The sequence below is a fragment of the Venturia canescens genome, chromosome 1 (genome assembly GCF_019457755.1).
Source record: "Venturia canescens isolate UGA chromosome 1, ASM1945775v1, whole genome shotgun sequence".
NCBI classification, from domain to species: domain Eukaryota; kingdom Metazoa; phylum Arthropoda; class Insecta; order Hymenoptera; family Ichneumonidae; genus Venturia; species Venturia canescens.
Genome location: NC_057421.1, coordinates 1,407,123 through 1,423,745, shown reverse-complemented (window position 1 = coordinate 1,423,745; position 16,623 = coordinate 1,407,123). Strand labels below are relative to the sequence as shown.

The 16,623-nt window shown below is 39.3% G+C and overlaps 2 protein-coding genes across 4 annotated transcripts; both read right to left on the bottom strand.

Moving 5' to 3' along the window:
* Positions 1–3,006: 3,006 nt before the first annotated feature.
* LOC122410185 (MAPK regulated corepressor interacting protein 2-like) lies at positions 3,007–7,264 on the bottom strand. 3 transcript variants are annotated; one of them, XM_043418287.1, is made up of 4 exons: positions 6,963–7,264; positions 5,502–5,620; positions 5,272–5,397; positions 3,007–4,365 (listed from the first exon to the last, which is right to left on the bottom strand). In XM_043418287.1, the coding sequence occupies exons 1-4, from the start codon at positions 6,965–6,967 to the stop codon at positions 4,286–4,288; spliced, it is 330 nt and encodes a 109-aa protein (XP_043274222.1). In that variant the 5' UTR covers positions 6,968–7,264; the 3' UTR covers positions 3,007–4,285. The 3 variants fall into 3 exon arrangements, with proteins under 3 accessions (XP_043274222.1, XP_043274228.1, XP_043274212.1); XM_043418293.1 differs by having other exon boundaries at positions 5,502–5,617; positions 6,963–7,263; XM_043418277.1 differs by lacking the exon at positions 6,963–7,264 and adding an exon at positions 6,201–6,338.
* A 645-nt stretch (positions 7,265–7,909) lies between these two features.
* On the bottom strand, positions 7,910–16,033 carry LOC122410177 (protein snakeskin-like). Its single transcript, XM_043418262.1, has 4 exons — positions 15,878–16,033; positions 12,727–12,799; positions 10,075–10,233; positions 7,910–9,069 (listed from the first exon to the last, which is right to left on the bottom strand). Exons 2-4 carry the CDS (start codon positions 12,769–12,771, stop codon positions 8,881–8,883), a joined length of 393 nt encoding a protein of 130 aa, XP_043274197.1. The 5' UTR covers positions 12,772–12,799; positions 15,878–16,033; the 3' UTR covers positions 7,910–8,880.
* Between the last annotated feature and the right edge of the window lie 590 nt (positions 16,034–16,623).

The window sequence follows — 16,623 nt, the reverse complement described above, 5'->3', positions numbered from 1 at the left end:
CTGAAGCCTCGTGAACGGGAAAAAATGTAGGAAACGAAAGAATCGAGAGAAAAATTTCGTTTCAGTTTTATGATTTTTAGCGAACCAGATTATTAGCTAAATTCTCGAATTTCTTGTCACTCGCTTCGTCCTCCGATCTTAAGGCGAGTAATCCCTTTGGAATTTTGAAAAAATCGATTTTTTTTACATATTTCAAAAATATGATCCCCAAAAAATATACTGACCAAAGGAAAACTCAAAATATTGGATATTCGCGAAGTAATCACAATATAATCAAGTCACTTTTAACCCTAGAACGCATGACTGGGGTGTGAGCACACCCCACGCGAACTTCAAACTACGCTCCCGTCCTAACAAGCGACATTATCGACTGATTATCGCCGGATTTTTTTATATATAAATTCAATTGAAATTAGTTTTATCATACATCATTCTTTTCGTTATAAAAAAACGAAGAAAATGGTATAGGATAAAGTCAGTTTAGCATCGTAGGACCGGATTTATAAGCAGAAAAAGAGTGGGGTGCGTTCAAACCCCGGTCATGAGATTGAGGGTATGAAAGAAGGCACATAGGTGTAGGGTTAATTAATAGTTTTCACGTGTTAAAACTTCAAACCCGATTATCTCCGAACTACTTTTTCGAAATAAATTTCTCGTGTTGTAGCTCAAAAAGAGCACGCTATGAGCGCTCCCAGCGCTTACAATGCTCTATAACGTACGTCGAACGCACCCTCTGTAATTTAATTCAAAATTAATGATATGAATAATAACGAAGATTGCCAATATTTATTTTGTAAACATTTGTATTCTTTATCCACTGAATCATGGATTCAGTGCCAAAATTGTGCGGAGTGGCCACGTGATTCATGTGCAGGTGTAAGTAACCACACATGATGCCCATGATGGTTCGCAAACATATATCTGAGATTACTGTCGTAGACAATAATCTGCGAGACAGTAATCGCAGATATGCGAATACTTTTTGTATATCTGTGCAAAAACGTTTTCACTTTGGAAGTGATGTAAAAAACGAATTCTTTGAAAAAAAACAATCAAAATCCAAAAGAAAACAAGATATATTGGAAAAAATATGTTTCGTGTTCTTTTCGGACAAGTATAAAAATTGAAAAAAAAAAACAAAAGACAAAAAAGACAAAAAAATTTCTCTCATTTTTCGGGTATCCCCGTTTTGCCCCGGTCTCCCCTACGTCCTTCCCCTTAACACGTCAATGGACGAATGACACTTGCTAAATCATTTTCGGGTCAACAGAAAAAGCGTGACGACTGGAGCAGTTTTCGCGGGGGTCCGAAGACCCTTAATAACGCCACCATTTTGTTGATCATCCGAATAAATTTTTTTTTTTTTTTTTAATTTGACCGTTACAATAAACTCATGTCCACATTTGAAAATGATCAGATTGTTCTGTCCCCTCTAAAAAAAATGTCCAAAAAATGCTTATTTTTTACGCTTCTAAGAAGATTGCTCGCCTTAAAATACTTCTGCAGTCCATAAAAAATGAATTTTTCACTACTCAATGCTTGCATTCTTCCTCAAGATGCTGAACAGCGAGAAAAGAGCGATTGAACGAAGCCTGAAGTATCTGGAAAGCACAGTCGCGAACCTGAAGGGCAGTATCCTCGACCAAGCGCGTTCCATGCTCGGTTCTGATGCCAAACACTTAGGCAACGAATTTTTCGACTGCATCCGTCGACTGGAAAGTTGACAGTGTCTCTGTATCGAAGTAGACATCGGAGATTTTCAACGATACGGATCTGAGCTGAAGAAATTTCCTTTTTACGTTCCATTAAGTTATTTGAGCGTCGTTCAATCACTGGAAATGAGGAATATAAAAAATTCGTAGAATTTCTACGATCAGGATAGCAAAACAGTTAATTTGTACTTCATTAAGTTTATGTCGGAGATGCAATTACGTCAGAAAGTTAAATCTGCGCTCCACTTCCGGTTAACGTTCGTCGTTATTGCAAAAACTGAAAATTGCTCTGATCCGGCAAAAGGATTCTTCAGGAGACCATTCGTCGAGGAAAACGTGACGCGACCTCTCGTTCGAAGCGTCACATCCCGACTCAGTCTCAAAAGCTTCGGAAGTTTGGTCACGAAACAAAATTCTTGGTCGCTTGAAGGATTTTGCGATTGTTTAGCCAGCACGGAAAGCGAAGCTGATCTGAGCTGATCTCATCTGCGGTCTGCATGAGCGGAACATCGTGACTGGGTGACCAGATTTGTCAGGCCAACTGTATATACGAAGAGCTTCACTGATGCTGCTGCTGGGAATGCGATGCTGCGATACTCTCTGCAAGCAGAGCACACCGAGCACTTCATTTTTCATGCAGAAACGTTTCGAGTATGGGACCTGCGATAAAAATGATAAATTAATGGCACTGAAGGCACGATAAAATTCTGATTGTTCGTTGCAGTTGTGTCGTGGACACGGTGGATTATTTCGATCGTACTGAGCGACTGGGACCGTCGTGGAACTGGTGTTTGATGGAAATGATTGGAAAAACAGGATCATTGTGTTGATGGAACAGAAATGGTTGTTGGGATTGTTCGATTATTTGAAATTCTTCGAAGATAAGCACACGGAAAAATGAAAACATTAATGAGAAAAAAAAATACGAACCAGGACTGAACAAAGCGCCGATCCAGGAGCTTGACCATCGACCGAAATGAAGATCGAAACCATCCCCAAGAGTGAACTTGAACAATTGACTGTGACCTCGTACGAAAAAACTAACGCAGACAATCCTGAAGCACGAACAATTTTTTCTTCTCCTAAAAAGTTCTGTTCGAAAGGTTCAACATCGTGGCCCAAGTGCAGCAAAAACTGGAATGCACGAAGGTGCTCGAATCATTACCATTTGAACACGATAAAAAATCAAAATTTTCGAATCACTTTTCAAATACAATTTCTTCGATACTCCCAGAGGTGATAAAACAAAAGATTTTTATGTTAACATCGAACAAAGGTGAAGAAAATCTTGCCATTTATCGTACAAAATTGAAACTGGTGTTTTTTATTTCTTTCCTCGCAGCCAGAATAATGTTGTTGGACAGATTCGAGGTTCATTTAACTCGTCGCAATAACTCATTACGCCTGTCAATGTACATAAATACATACACAATTACAATATACATAAATAAAAAGCTTGTGTCACCATCATTTCCGCTGTTCATCTTTACAATCGCCCATACAATTCGTCTTTTTACATGATTATTTCTCGATGCAAAAGAATCCTCAATGTTTGGTCTAAAAATGAAAAAAATAAGAGCTACGAGGAAGATTTTCTTGTGGCGAAGGGAAAATAAAAAAGAAAAAAATTTCGATGCATGTGGAAAGTGCCCAATCTGGCTGACCAGCAAATTTGTCGTTTAACAAATTTCAATCTACAAAAACAACTTTTCGAATGAGAAACAAAAAAGAAACCTTTTCATCATTTCCACTGACGAATAGATTGTCTTCAGCTATCAAACGCTCGCTAATTACACATTGCTCATCGTGAAAAATTATTACTTTTTTGTTGGTTATTATCGTAACCGCTATCAATATATATGCATGTATAATTTAATTACGCTACCTAATTACGCGCATTTGTAACGAAACTTATCGACTAATTGTCTAGTTAGGCTGTTGAAGAGCCAGCTTAAAAATTTGTTACTTTTGTTTCGGTCACCTGGCAAGTTTCACGTGCGAAGAGATTAACTTTTATCATAATTGCCAGACGCTTCGAAACTCTACGTAAAAAAAGAGAGAAATGTGAAAAAGGTGATAGAGCATATCAAAAAAGAAATTCGCAAGGTGTCAAATATTTTTGTCAAAAATGGAAAATTCGATTGAATATCTTAAAATCTGTATCATAAATTAGGCGGGCTTTATATCGTTCATTTTTTGTTGTTTTTATGGGGAATGCTCCGCTGGTGTCGACTCTATGTCAAGCGAAAACCGGTAAACAGTTCAAAGAGGAATGTGTATTCATTGGATTACATGAAAAATAAATTTTCTTAGTACGTAGTTTATCTTCAAATTGCTTCCTTTTCCGAACGTAATTTTCCGCTCCGAAGTTTCTGGAAAGAACCAGAGTTCGCGGATGTTAATCTATCAAAGTCGTAAAAAACGACCCTTCCAACGTCATCTCTCTCGCGAAGAGTACGCAGCTCAAATCTTTAACGAGTTAATGTTTTCTTTTCTTCTTTCAAAATCTATCTTTTTTGCTTTTTATGCCTGTGAGAAAAACTGCGGCAATGATCGTTGAAGGGGGCCTGGCACTAGGAACTCGCAGTGTTTCTTGTTATACTCTGCACGACACGCTGTCCCCACCATGCCTCCAGGTTAAAAGGCTCAAAATCTGTAAAATAAGACATTCGAAGTTAACGATTAAAGGAAAACATTCTTTTATCTATCTTGCAATTTTCATGCTTCCTGTGAACAGTACCGCAACTGCATTCTTCAATGACTGCGTGGTAAAAAAACTAAATTCTAGTATAGCTGTGTTCTCTTATAATTTCCTTCTCATTCTTCGTTACTCTTTTTTTAAATATTTTTCGTGTATAGAAAGAAAAATTTCATTCTGATACCGCTGCATTATTTCAAATCTGCATTCGGTTGCAATTTCATTTGTCGGAAACAACTGTTAATCGGAGTGTGCTACAGCAAAAATGTTGTCTTAACTCCATTCTTTTTGGTTTATTTTCCATGAACTCAAGATTGTGCCACTCCTGTTATCATTGTTCCAACAGCGGAAAGTTATAACAGAATGTGAAAGGATGCAAAAGTACGAGTATGAAGATTTATTTACTCAATGGAGAATACAGATGAAGGAAAAGGCAGTTGTAGAAAAATGCAAATTTATCCAAAAGTTTTATTTTCATGAATTAATAATAAGAATGGAGAATATGGAATTGTAAGCCAATGCAGGGACATTGGAGTGCAATTTTTTTTTCATGAATTAAGAATGCACAAGTACAGGGATACAGTCGTATCTGAATAAAAATATTGAAGAAAAAAAAGTATCAGAATACGTCAATTTCACCATGCAATTGTAGTTTTTAAATTATTAATTATCGTTCAATTTACAAATTACTTTCATTTGAACAAAATGAATTGAGCAGTTGAACGTGTTTAAATGTTGCGTATGGCAGTGAGATTATTTCTGTAACAATATTGTACTAATTTGTGAGATTTTCAGTGCACGGTACATTTTATGACTATCAACAATTTTACAACATGACCAAGAAAATTACAGCAAAATTACCTTTTAGCTGAGGATTCGGTTCCCTTTCCTGGTAATAAGTAACCGATGCCCCATTTCTATAATTAGAGGAATCTCCATGACCTTGATTATGGCACATATCAAGTTCCCTCGAAACATTGTTCCAAGCTGAGCAAAAAATGCTAGGTAACAAATCATTTCTGGCAGACCGTATGCTTGTTCTATATTCGGTTATGAAAATAATGTAAGTTTCCAGATTTTTTTAAACTTACACTCGCATATGTATTTAATAATATCAAAATGCTGAGAGGAAGATTCCGAAGGTGGTTGATGCCTCCCAGGAATCGACGACGGCCTTTTCCCATTCATTGCAGTCATCTGTGACCTGCTGCTGCGCAAAAAAATCAGTACATGAATATTTTTCTAGCATTTTTTTGTTGGAGCGTAATCTCAACACAAAGTTGCTCGAATTTGTAGCAAACTTTGTTTTCAATAAAAAATGTGATCCTTGTCATCCATTTCATGAGTAAAAACTCTGATATATTTCTAGCTATTAAATTCGAAATAGAAATGGCTTTAGATGGCATCATCCAGGCCTCCATTTGTTTCTAAAGTAGACAATCATGCGGGACGATGTTTTATTTCGAGCCGGATCGAGTTAGACAATAATAGAACGAAAGTGTTCTTCACCACCCCCACTATAATTGTCTTCCGAGATGTTCACTTTCAAATATTCACAAAATAAACAACTGTTTATACACATGAAAACCAGAGGTCTGTGAAAAATATCAGCAAAAGCAGCTCATAAAATAACGAGTCTACACTCAATTCTACACTCAAAACCGTATGAAAGAATCATCAAATTTTTTTTTGTTTTTTGTTTCTTAAAGTCGAAAAATATTTGTAGTAGACAGTCGATAATTTTTCGAAATCATACAGCAGAAAAAAGAAAATAGAAAAGTAGCAATTACCGATGGGTCGGTAACGTGGTGACAAACTCGACAGAGGCGAAATGGAGCATGTGGAATTTTAAGCCACTTGGCGAAATTCGATATCACGAATCACGAGAATGACACGCAAGCAGCTAACGATGCTTCTGTAGAAGCACCGAACGAAGTTGAGATCAGACCAACTAATTCTGACTTCAAACACTATACAAACAAATTATTTCGACTTCAATGAAGGAAATCCTCGCTGTAGGTAAAGTAGAAAATGGTAAAACTTCAAGAGAAAAAAGGAGGGAGAGAGAGAAAGAGCAACGAAACGTCAGTGCAGTCAAAAAATGGCGAATAAAGCGCATGCGTAGTGATCGTTTGCATGTAGTAAATTCGCTTTGTCGCTTCCTTTCCCTCATTTCGTCTTCACGCACAATGGATTTCGAATTTTTACCGAAGACGCCAATCCGTCGAGGGAAAGCTGGCGATGATCCAGCCGGTAGAAGAAAATAGAAGCAAAAAGAGAATGACCGAAAAAACCGGGAAAATGGAGTAGGCCGCGTGAAAGCGACACCAAAGAAACAGGGAACACGAGAGAGAAAAATAGATCCAGAGTGACAGCAGGGAGAGAGATAATCAGACGAGCTGACTGCCAGAATCGTGCACGGAATGTATACAAGTATGGGCGAAGGCATATCTGGATCGCGTGGCTTCTAATCCCAGGACCATTTAAACTCATTTTATCTTCGTAGAAATATCACATTATACCGAATCTTTAAAAAGAATGAATTACGTTACCTCATTTTGGGTTTTGTGATAGCTTCACGTTGATATCGTGATGCTTTATATGAATTCCGTGACTTTTAACGATTCGCCACAAAGTTGACGTGCGGTTTTCCAGGTCACCTTTTTATTCCTCCCACTTGAGAAGATTTTACTCCTTCGAGGATTTTCAAGACAGAATAACCTCTGGACCACTTGTATAATTATGATTTATTAACAGTACCACGCGAAATAGTTAAAAGAGCCTCGAACGTTAGTAGCAAAGTGAAGAAACGATGAAAACGAACGAGATGCCACATAAGAGTAGTAGCTTGACAGCCGCGCATACTCCCCCCTTCCCTCTCCATTCGCAATTCGTTGATCGTTACATCTTCTTCCTTCCCACTAACTAGGCATATTTTCTTTCTTCGTTCGATTTACGTACCAGCTGACGGTACATTCCTCCATTCGAGATCAACCTGCTCCGTGCACCAGGCTCTCTCGAGTCTAGACACAGTGCGGGCGGTCGATAAGGAAGGCAACGCGCTAAAGTACTCCTCGTTGCCGCTTCCCGCTTCCTCTGTGGCGTAAGAATCGACAGAGGACGGGAGATGGGAGATAACGCGAAAGTGTCGTGAAGCGCAAAGATTTTTTGTTATCAATAATTAGTACAAGAATATTAGAAAGTGATAAGCTCTCTTCCATTTCTTTTCTCCCGCATTCCTATTAGTGCCAATTTTTTTTTCGCCCCATGCCAAGCAATGAACAAGATTGAAGGTTCGACAACGAGCCGGTCAAAGGAGAAATTCCAAAGGGGCCGACTACTCGGACAAAAGTATACAAACACCCTTTGACCACAACTCAGAATCGTGTGTCGTTGCCTGCTCTGACCCCTCCGACTGTCGGCGGCGTCGATTATTGTCGCAATCCTGAAAAAATTCCGATGGATGACGAAGCGGATGCAAAAAAATGTATTCCCCAAATTTGGATGGAAAAAATATATAAACTTTATATATCATGAATATAAACACAATTGACATTCCATTGACAGTACGATTGAAAAAATGGTGTTATTTCTCGGTGAAAATGCCAAATGTTTGACGAATCATTGCCTGAACTATTGGGACTATGAAAATACAAATATTTCGCCAACCGTTCAATTTCTATCTTCGAACTTGACAACAGTGAAAAAAAATCTATTGTTTCATGGTTTCGGCGGCCATGACAGCCGACGTGCGTGTGCTGCATTGTTTGTGTTTGTCGTTGACGCCTCTCCAGCAAGCTGAACACCAAAACAACACGGAAAAACGTTGAACATTTTTTTCACACTTTACGAGGCACGCCTGAATATCATAAAATAATAAAAAAGCTGACGCACATTTATATGAATTCGGGTGAAGATTTCGTGTATAAAAAAATATTATGCAAGTGATCAAGTTTTTCTCTCGTATAAATGTGAACGGGAATTCTCGTCCTCTATTCTCTATTCCACATAGTCTATTAATAAAATCCGTATAATTATTGTTTCTCAATATAAAGTGTGATAAAAATTCAGTGATGAGTGATACAAATGAAACATTTTTAATGAATAACCCCCATCAACCGATTGCAGTGAAACTCACAAATCCCGCCGTTTCGTCCTGTCACAGTGGAAGATTGAAAAATTACTTTAGTGTACTGTGCTTCAGTACAAAAATATTGAATTACACGCGAATAAAAAATTTGACGTTTTGTCTTATATTTTTCGATCTCCTCTCCGCATATAACGGAAAGCTTACGCGTTTGCTTTCGGACGGCGTGCGGTCAAGAGCACCGCGCGGCGCGTGTGCTCGGGTTTTCGGTCTTAAATGGCACATATAAACTGGCGGATGAACACTTCTGTATACATAATTACATATAAATATATATCTCCAGTGAAGTTTACTTGTAGAGACGGTATAAAAACTCAAAGTTATTATGATTCGCCCCTGAAAGTGAGAATGGCATCAACGAGGAAAAATGCTCCCTCGAAAATGCACAAAGAGCCTTTCGCGAGGCCGGTGTCGCGGAATGAGTCGCTGTGGACAATGTGTTGGAAAGTGTCGATGACCATCGAGCCTGTGGCGATGAAGAGGGCGCAGCCGATCAGGCTGAAGAATAGATCCTGCAAGTGGAAAGCGGAGTGAGTCGCGGTGACAGTGCACGGAGAGACTTTAATACGAATAATACGGATGAATAAATAGAAAAATTTGCCATGTTTTATAGCAGCGCTGTTCTATATCCCCATCTTATTACATTTCACCAAAGTGCATAGTAATTTTGATGCCGAAAGCAGGTGTCTCAAATTTTACTATGTACGACGGGCATCAAAATTTAGGTCTGCGACATTCTTACATCGAACGATGTATCGATATCCGAATGTGACTCGTGTCTTTGGCGAAATGTTAAAAATTGGTGAATTCGACTGGACAAATTGCTTGAAATTTTACTATGTGCCATTAGTTAATTTTCATGTTTATACGGAGCAACGCCTCGTAGAATTGGTGGGCGCATGAATTTTGCTATGTTATTGAGAAAAATTAAGTGCGGTAAAAGGGAAAATACGAAACTATGCAATTTTTCGTATAGCACAGAGAAACGAGTGCTATGTTATCTCCTAAATTTTCATCAAATCATTTCAATATTTACTATATTTTTGATAAAAATTCGCTCGGTGTTGATTTTTGATACAGTACAGCGCGTTATTTACTATGAACTGTGGTAATGGTTCCCCAAACTTTTGCATTATTTGGCACACTCTGTAGCGATTATTATTATAATATCGATGTGGTCCGACGTTACTATAAAAACATAGTAATTTCTGCTATAAAAGTCTCTCCGTGTGGGAACGAAATTTTGACATCTCCAACGACGCTGAAGTTTCCAACGTTGGAGTCCAACGAAATGAACGGAAAAAACGTTTTTAATTCACCAATTTTTTATTTAACGAATCGTTGGTGCAGCTCGAAAAACTACGAATCGCAAATTTGGCCGGGAACAAAATAGGAGAATTACTGGAATTATTAGAGGGTTTTATTCGATCATTTCGTTGGACTCCAACGTTGGAAACTTCAGCGTCATACATCTCCAAATGAACAAACGAAAATTCGCCCTCCTGCGATAAACTTACGACTCGACGGTTGACCGGCGTTCCCATAACTCCGCCAGCCAACAATCCGACAAGGATGATGAGATATCCACCGATCGTTCCATTAGTGATCATCGCCTCGTAGACCTGGCCCGCGTTGAAGGATCGGTAGTGAAGCCCGATTATTATGCAAACGAGTATCTGCGTAGCGTAACATAAAATAGAAGAATTATTATTAACGCCGCAAGAGAATAAGTGCCGCTGACGTTATGATTTATGTATGAGAAAATACGCTACGTGAAAGAAGTCGAATCGATCACGGTTGGGACGGTGGACGAGCACAGCGACGACGATTCGAATGCCGGACAAAGAAACGTGCTCGTCATACGGATACGTGTATCGTATGAATATTTTAAAGGATCGTAAATCGACCTACTGAACCCATTTGCTTACTACGCCTTAAATCTCCTATATGCTTTATGTTTATTAAACTACTCGGCTCGACACGCAGAGGTACGCGCGTGGTTTGTGCCATTATTATTCGCACTGGGCTGCGCTCCGGCGAGTATCACTGATACATCGACTCTGCTCTATAGCCTGCGAGACGTGACCAAGGCGATAAGACAGCTTGGTCGTTACACCCGCGTTGCCCTACTTGCCAACGCGTTCTATTTCTACCTCGGAAATTAGTTTTCAATTCTTTAACTCGAAAATTCCAAGCCCCCCGACAGCAATCGCGTAACGTTGTCGTTCTCCGCGTCGTTCTTGATTGGATCCACTTCTGCGACTGCCCATTTTTATGCTTTAAGAAAGTTGAGACACATTCAGAGATATCTCCATAAAAAATGACGCTAAAAATATGAAATTTTTTGGACAACATGAGCAAGGCTTGCCGAATAATGTCAATTTTTTTCAGATTTATTAGGAGATTTGTTGAGATTATATTAATAATAATCTGTTTCCCGTGCTGTTTTTTGAGGCTAGGATCCTCACTGTCCACGTTATCCACCAGTTTTTCGGCTTTTTTTCCCGACTCTTCTTTCAAGTGTATGCAACATCGCCAAACTGCAAACTGGCCTAACTTTTGAAAAGTACAGGTCATAACTTTTGGGTAAAAAAATGACTGTACGGCCTCAACTTCCTTAATATCGACGCAACGATCACGAGCGAAGCCAGCTTTTGCGAACTCGTTCGATCGAACGGTTTTGAATTACGTAATCCGCCACGAATTCTCGAAGCGTCTTGAGGAGGGTGGATCACGAAATCAAAATAATCAGAATTTATAATGGATCACGAAATTAAATAATCAGAAATGTATAAAAATACAATTTTTTTCAAATTTTTTTACCACATGGTTATCGAATAATCAAGCGTTAAATCAAAGTTCTTATGCACGAGATGTATAACCCGTATATATGTAAACTCTATACTTATACACGTGAATATTAATGTTCAATTACTCGAGAACTATGTGGTAGAAAAATCTAAAAAAATGTATCTTGTCTTATATATTTTTAAAGAATAAATTTACCAAATTTTATTAAATTCTTATAATTTTGAAATTCTTAATATTTTTAACATGGTTTAGCATGGCAACATTGTATCGTCGCGATCCAACCTCCTTGAGCGTCTTAGAGTTAAGGGGCAATCCTTAAGGGACGCTCCTCTTGAAGGAGCGATTCTTGGCTGAGGGCTCGTTTTACTACTGTCAGGGACGAACTCCTGACTGCGCTCACAAACTTGAATTACTTTAATGTTGCGATGGATTATATAACGACAATTTATCTTGTAAATCCTTAACAAAATGTATTTACGACAGTCTCGAAAACGATCGAACTGAAGTTCAGCATTTCTCGATGACTTTTGACATTGAGAAGAAAATTACTTGGAATTTGATAATTAATTTGGAACACTCTGTTCATCCCGGGGGTCGTTCATTCAACGTACTTGAATTCCTCGTTCAGAATTGAAGATTTTTCTAACAGCAAACATCGGACTTCGAGCACCCTCGTGCGTGACGCGACATTTTTGTATTTTCCGCTCTTGAACGATAAACACGCGGATTTTGATATTAAATAATGCGCGAGAGTGAGAAGTTCGACGGAAACGTGCCCACGCCCCATTCCCAGAGCGCATTAGTAAACGTGCATGACTTCCGCGTCGTTCACGCGGAGATGATTAATTCAGCATTCTCTATTTTAACATCTAAATTACTCGATCGCGTGTATAAATGCGTAAAAATAATTCAGCGTTCTGAATGAACACCTTGAAGAGGCCATGAACGAATTGTTATGAAAGGCCAAGTGATGGTTAAGCGGTATGAGGCGATCGTCTGAAAATAAAGAATTGCTCCATGCTGCGTATGATGATTCACGATAATCGGTGCGCCGAGATGAGAAATATACGAGTGTAAATATACACCGAAATTGCGATCTTTTACCATTACGTCACATTCCCACTGCCATCATTTTTCTATAAAATCCTTCCAACGAGGAAGATCAAATTTGAATAATTTATTCAAAACTATCGAGAACTCTGCAACTGCCTTTTGACTGATGATTTCTGCTTGATTTATTGCTCTCACTACTTTCCGGTGCGAAATTTTGATGGTCGGCGATTCACTCTTTTGAATGAGCCTTTTTGGCTTCGAGGCATGGGGGAGGGGATGGGTAAATAGATGGAAAAAAGACTTACGAGCTCCAGGAACTTGATGATCGCAAGTCTCGTGATGTTCGCCATTTTTGTTGTGTCTCGCTGATTCGTGAATCTGAAAGTATAAAACGAGCTAAAAATCAGTTGGAATTACTTCTAAATGTGAAGAATTCAGATCTGAATGTGGTTGGACAAAAAATCACTCCCAACACACCAGGGTCTGAAGGAAAACTAATGTTTACTTTACATCTCGTTTGAAAGTGCGTATTTGACAGTCCATTTGACAGCTGAAAGCCTAAGATTCGTGCACCGATATATAGAACTAAACGCACGTCATTGACGACGCTGAAGTTTCCAACGTTGGAGTCCAACGAAATGAACGAAAAAAACGTTTGTAATTCACCAATTTTTTATTTCACGAATCGTTGGTGCAGCTTGAAAAACTACGAATCGCAAATTTGGCAGGGAACAAAATAGGAAAATTACTGGAATTATTGGAGAGTTTCTTTCGATCATTTCGTTGGACTCCAACGTTGGAAACTTCAGCGTCATCGTCATTGTTCAGCGGAAGCAAAAACGTGAAACTTTTTTTAGTTCGATGTAAATGAAAAAATTTGACAAAAATGACACACGAGGGTTCGGTACGCCCCCGGTGTACATAGAATGCGTGATCGAAACTCATTCGTCGTCAGTTGGGCGCGGCGCCCATGGAATGAAAACATTATCGCGTGATTCTTGGTGGACGGTGGTCGATGCTGTTCTCGTCAGGTAAACACACATAAGCTGGGTTAGTGGAACGACGCGTCATTGGATACGAGAAGTTCATCGCGATGGCCGAAAATGGCTTTGAACGGTCCGACAGGATTCCTCGGTCGAGGCTGCCGCGTACGAGATCTCGTGTTCATGGTGAGAGTTGAAGAAAATCTCATTTTACGACGCAGCAGATGGCTGGATGCTCGGAAATTGGTTTGTTTACGGTTGTTGGTCGCGCGAGGGCATACATTCCGGTAAATGCGTGCTGCGATGTCGTTAACGTGGAATGATAAGATTGATTTTCTTTCGGAAGTCCACACCGCGCCTTCATAGACGGGGAGAAAAATGAATATCCACAATGCGTTGATACGCCTGTTGAAAAAGGCTTGACCCACTTTTTACCGGCTGCGGGAGGTAATTTTAGCACGACGCATATAAAATCCTTTCCCCTTTCAAAAAACACTACCGCCCCGACGTTGAAACAGAATCGTGAGAGGGAGAGGACCGGATGCTCGTATCGTTTATTCCTCCGTGCCTTGTTTTATTTTGATTACGAACGTATGCAAGACCAGCCACGCCACATGGGGACCACGTTTCGAAATATTTAACGTGATTAGAAAAAACAACGATTTTCCATAGCCTCGATGGTCCCTCTCTAATTTCATCGTCGCACGTGTTGGAATATGGAATAGAAAAAAAAATTCAATTTCCATTTTCCATCGCACAGACGTGATCAAATCCACTTGAGAATTCCCGTAGAATTTTTGTTGCTTGGGTATAAGGAACACGTGTATGAAATAGGCGCATCTTCTTTCATTTTTGCTTCTTTTTCTCGTGTCCCCGTTTATTCCCCGCCACAATGTACTGCCGCAGGGGAAAAATGCTCCAGCGTCTACGCCTCCTCACGACGGCTATCGTCATTTTGTGCTTACGAAGCCAAAAGGTCGGAGAATACTAGATCCCTTGTGCGAAAAAAGTGGGGAAGACCGACGCTCGATCGTTGAGACAAAATCTCTTGACAGCTTTTCTCTTCTCGCTTTTAATAAGACACGAAAATTATAACGATTTCTACGATGATTCGATCGCACCTCGAATCGATTATCAAGCCCATGGAGTAGTCACACTGTCAGAAAATCTCTTTAGAATTCGTAGCTATCGCACTCGAACTCACGATAGCGGGGGCCCGACTGACCCATACTCCAAAGTATCACTTGCGGGTACTCAATTATTTAATATTCGACAGATTGCTTTGTACGAGGAAGTAAAAATACATTCAACTCAGCCAGACGATTATTGAGGCAAGTTTTCAAACTGTTTAGGAGGCATTGGAACTTGAAAAATCATCCTACTTTTTCAATTAATATATGAAATATTAAATGATCGATATGGTTTGATCTTAGCGAGTGAATTTGGAATCATTCGAATTTGAAATCGTTCAAATTCTGATTCTTATCTTCAGAATTTCATTCGTGTATCCATGATGTTCAGAAAGTCACTCTCGTAAGTAGTTTTTGCAACACTTCCAATGTTATTTTCGTTTCCAATTACAATGTATTGGACTACATTTTTACAAAGATTTTTCAACACGTTTATTGTCACTGATAAAACCACTTTTTTCGACCAACACAAGTTCAAATTGTTGGTCATTCGATAAAATATATCAAAAAATTTCATAATTTAAATAATTGACATTTGTGTTCGAACTGACGAGATCAGCTTCGAATGTTTCAAATGCCAAAAAAATATCCTCTGCGCAAAAGGAACACGCAGATTGCAATCCAGATTTTTGTGTCTCGGCCGATCTTTTCGTCTGAAAAACTTCATTTCAATGCTTGCACACAAGACACTCGTGTTGTTAGTCCAGAATGAATGTAAAGCATTCACGGTTTCGAGTACATACGCACGTGCATGTGTACACTTCAACATACGGATGGAGCACCCAAGTTTTTTTATTCGGATGCGTTGGAAAGGCGGCTGGGTCGTGATTGTATCTGTGGTAGCCTTTCAACTCTAAATATGTTTTCGAATAATCTTCCGAGCAGCGATAACCGAATTTCGAGCTAAAAGCTGACGGACAATTTTGTTGAGATTTTATGATAATTTCCTACGAAGGATTTTTGGTGGATTTGAATATTTTCCAAAATTCCATACTTCCGAAATATTCAAACACGACGAAAAATCGGAAGTTGAATAGTCGAATTTCCATTTTAGTTCTATTTTAGTCTTCATTAAAGTCGACGATTGGCCTTCTGACAAAAAACCGATCTTCGTAGTAATGGGAACTCAAATTGTATCGAAAGACGATGAAGATCCCACGAAAAAAAGAAAACAAGCGTCCTGACGCTCCGTACAGAGAGAGCGAGAAAAACGAGCGTTAAAGCAAAGCCTCAAAAATATGATAGGCTCGAAAGATAAAAGTACAACTTTTGATGCAACTTACAGTTCAACGGGAATAAAAATGTGAAAAAACGAGGCGAGTGTTTCGGTACGCGTTGGGTCGGCCGGCTATTATTTAGCTTGAAACAACTGATTCGATGTTGATCGAATGAGCGCGCGCGAGAGACTGATGCTCGGTCAAAAAGCAGCAGCAGCAGGTGGAAAACAATTCCGTATTGATGCGCGATGCGCTACGCTTCTCTTGTTTTTCAGAAGACTGGAGCGAAGGAGGGGGGAGGGAGTTTGTGTTTTTTCACCGGGTTTATTCAGACTTCACTGGAAGTGTCCTGACGAAAAGTTATGATTCGAAAGCCTGCGTTATTTTTTCTCTAATATTCTCAATCACTTTCCCCTAAGTTTCGAAATTTGCGCAAATTTAACGTTAATTGAACGTCCACTAGCGTAATCGGTGTGTCATGATTCGAGGGAAAATGTTGAGGGCGTAAATGAAAAATATTTATTATTAAACTCAACATTCACAGCATTTGGATGACACAATTTCTGATCGAATGACTAAAAGGAGTGATGTCACACACAATTATAGCGTCATCTTGTCACTGTTTTTTTTTTATTTTTATCGCACAGTGTCCGTCTCCGCGATTGTCCAGCCAGCCATCACGAAGGAGGTTGCCCCCGCTCCTGACTCGTGCGTATGTCATCCCATTATCACTTGCTTCTCGAATGTTTATGGCCGTATTCTTCGGCATGGTTTGAGCTCGGTTTTATTTTTTTTCATATACTTATGACATG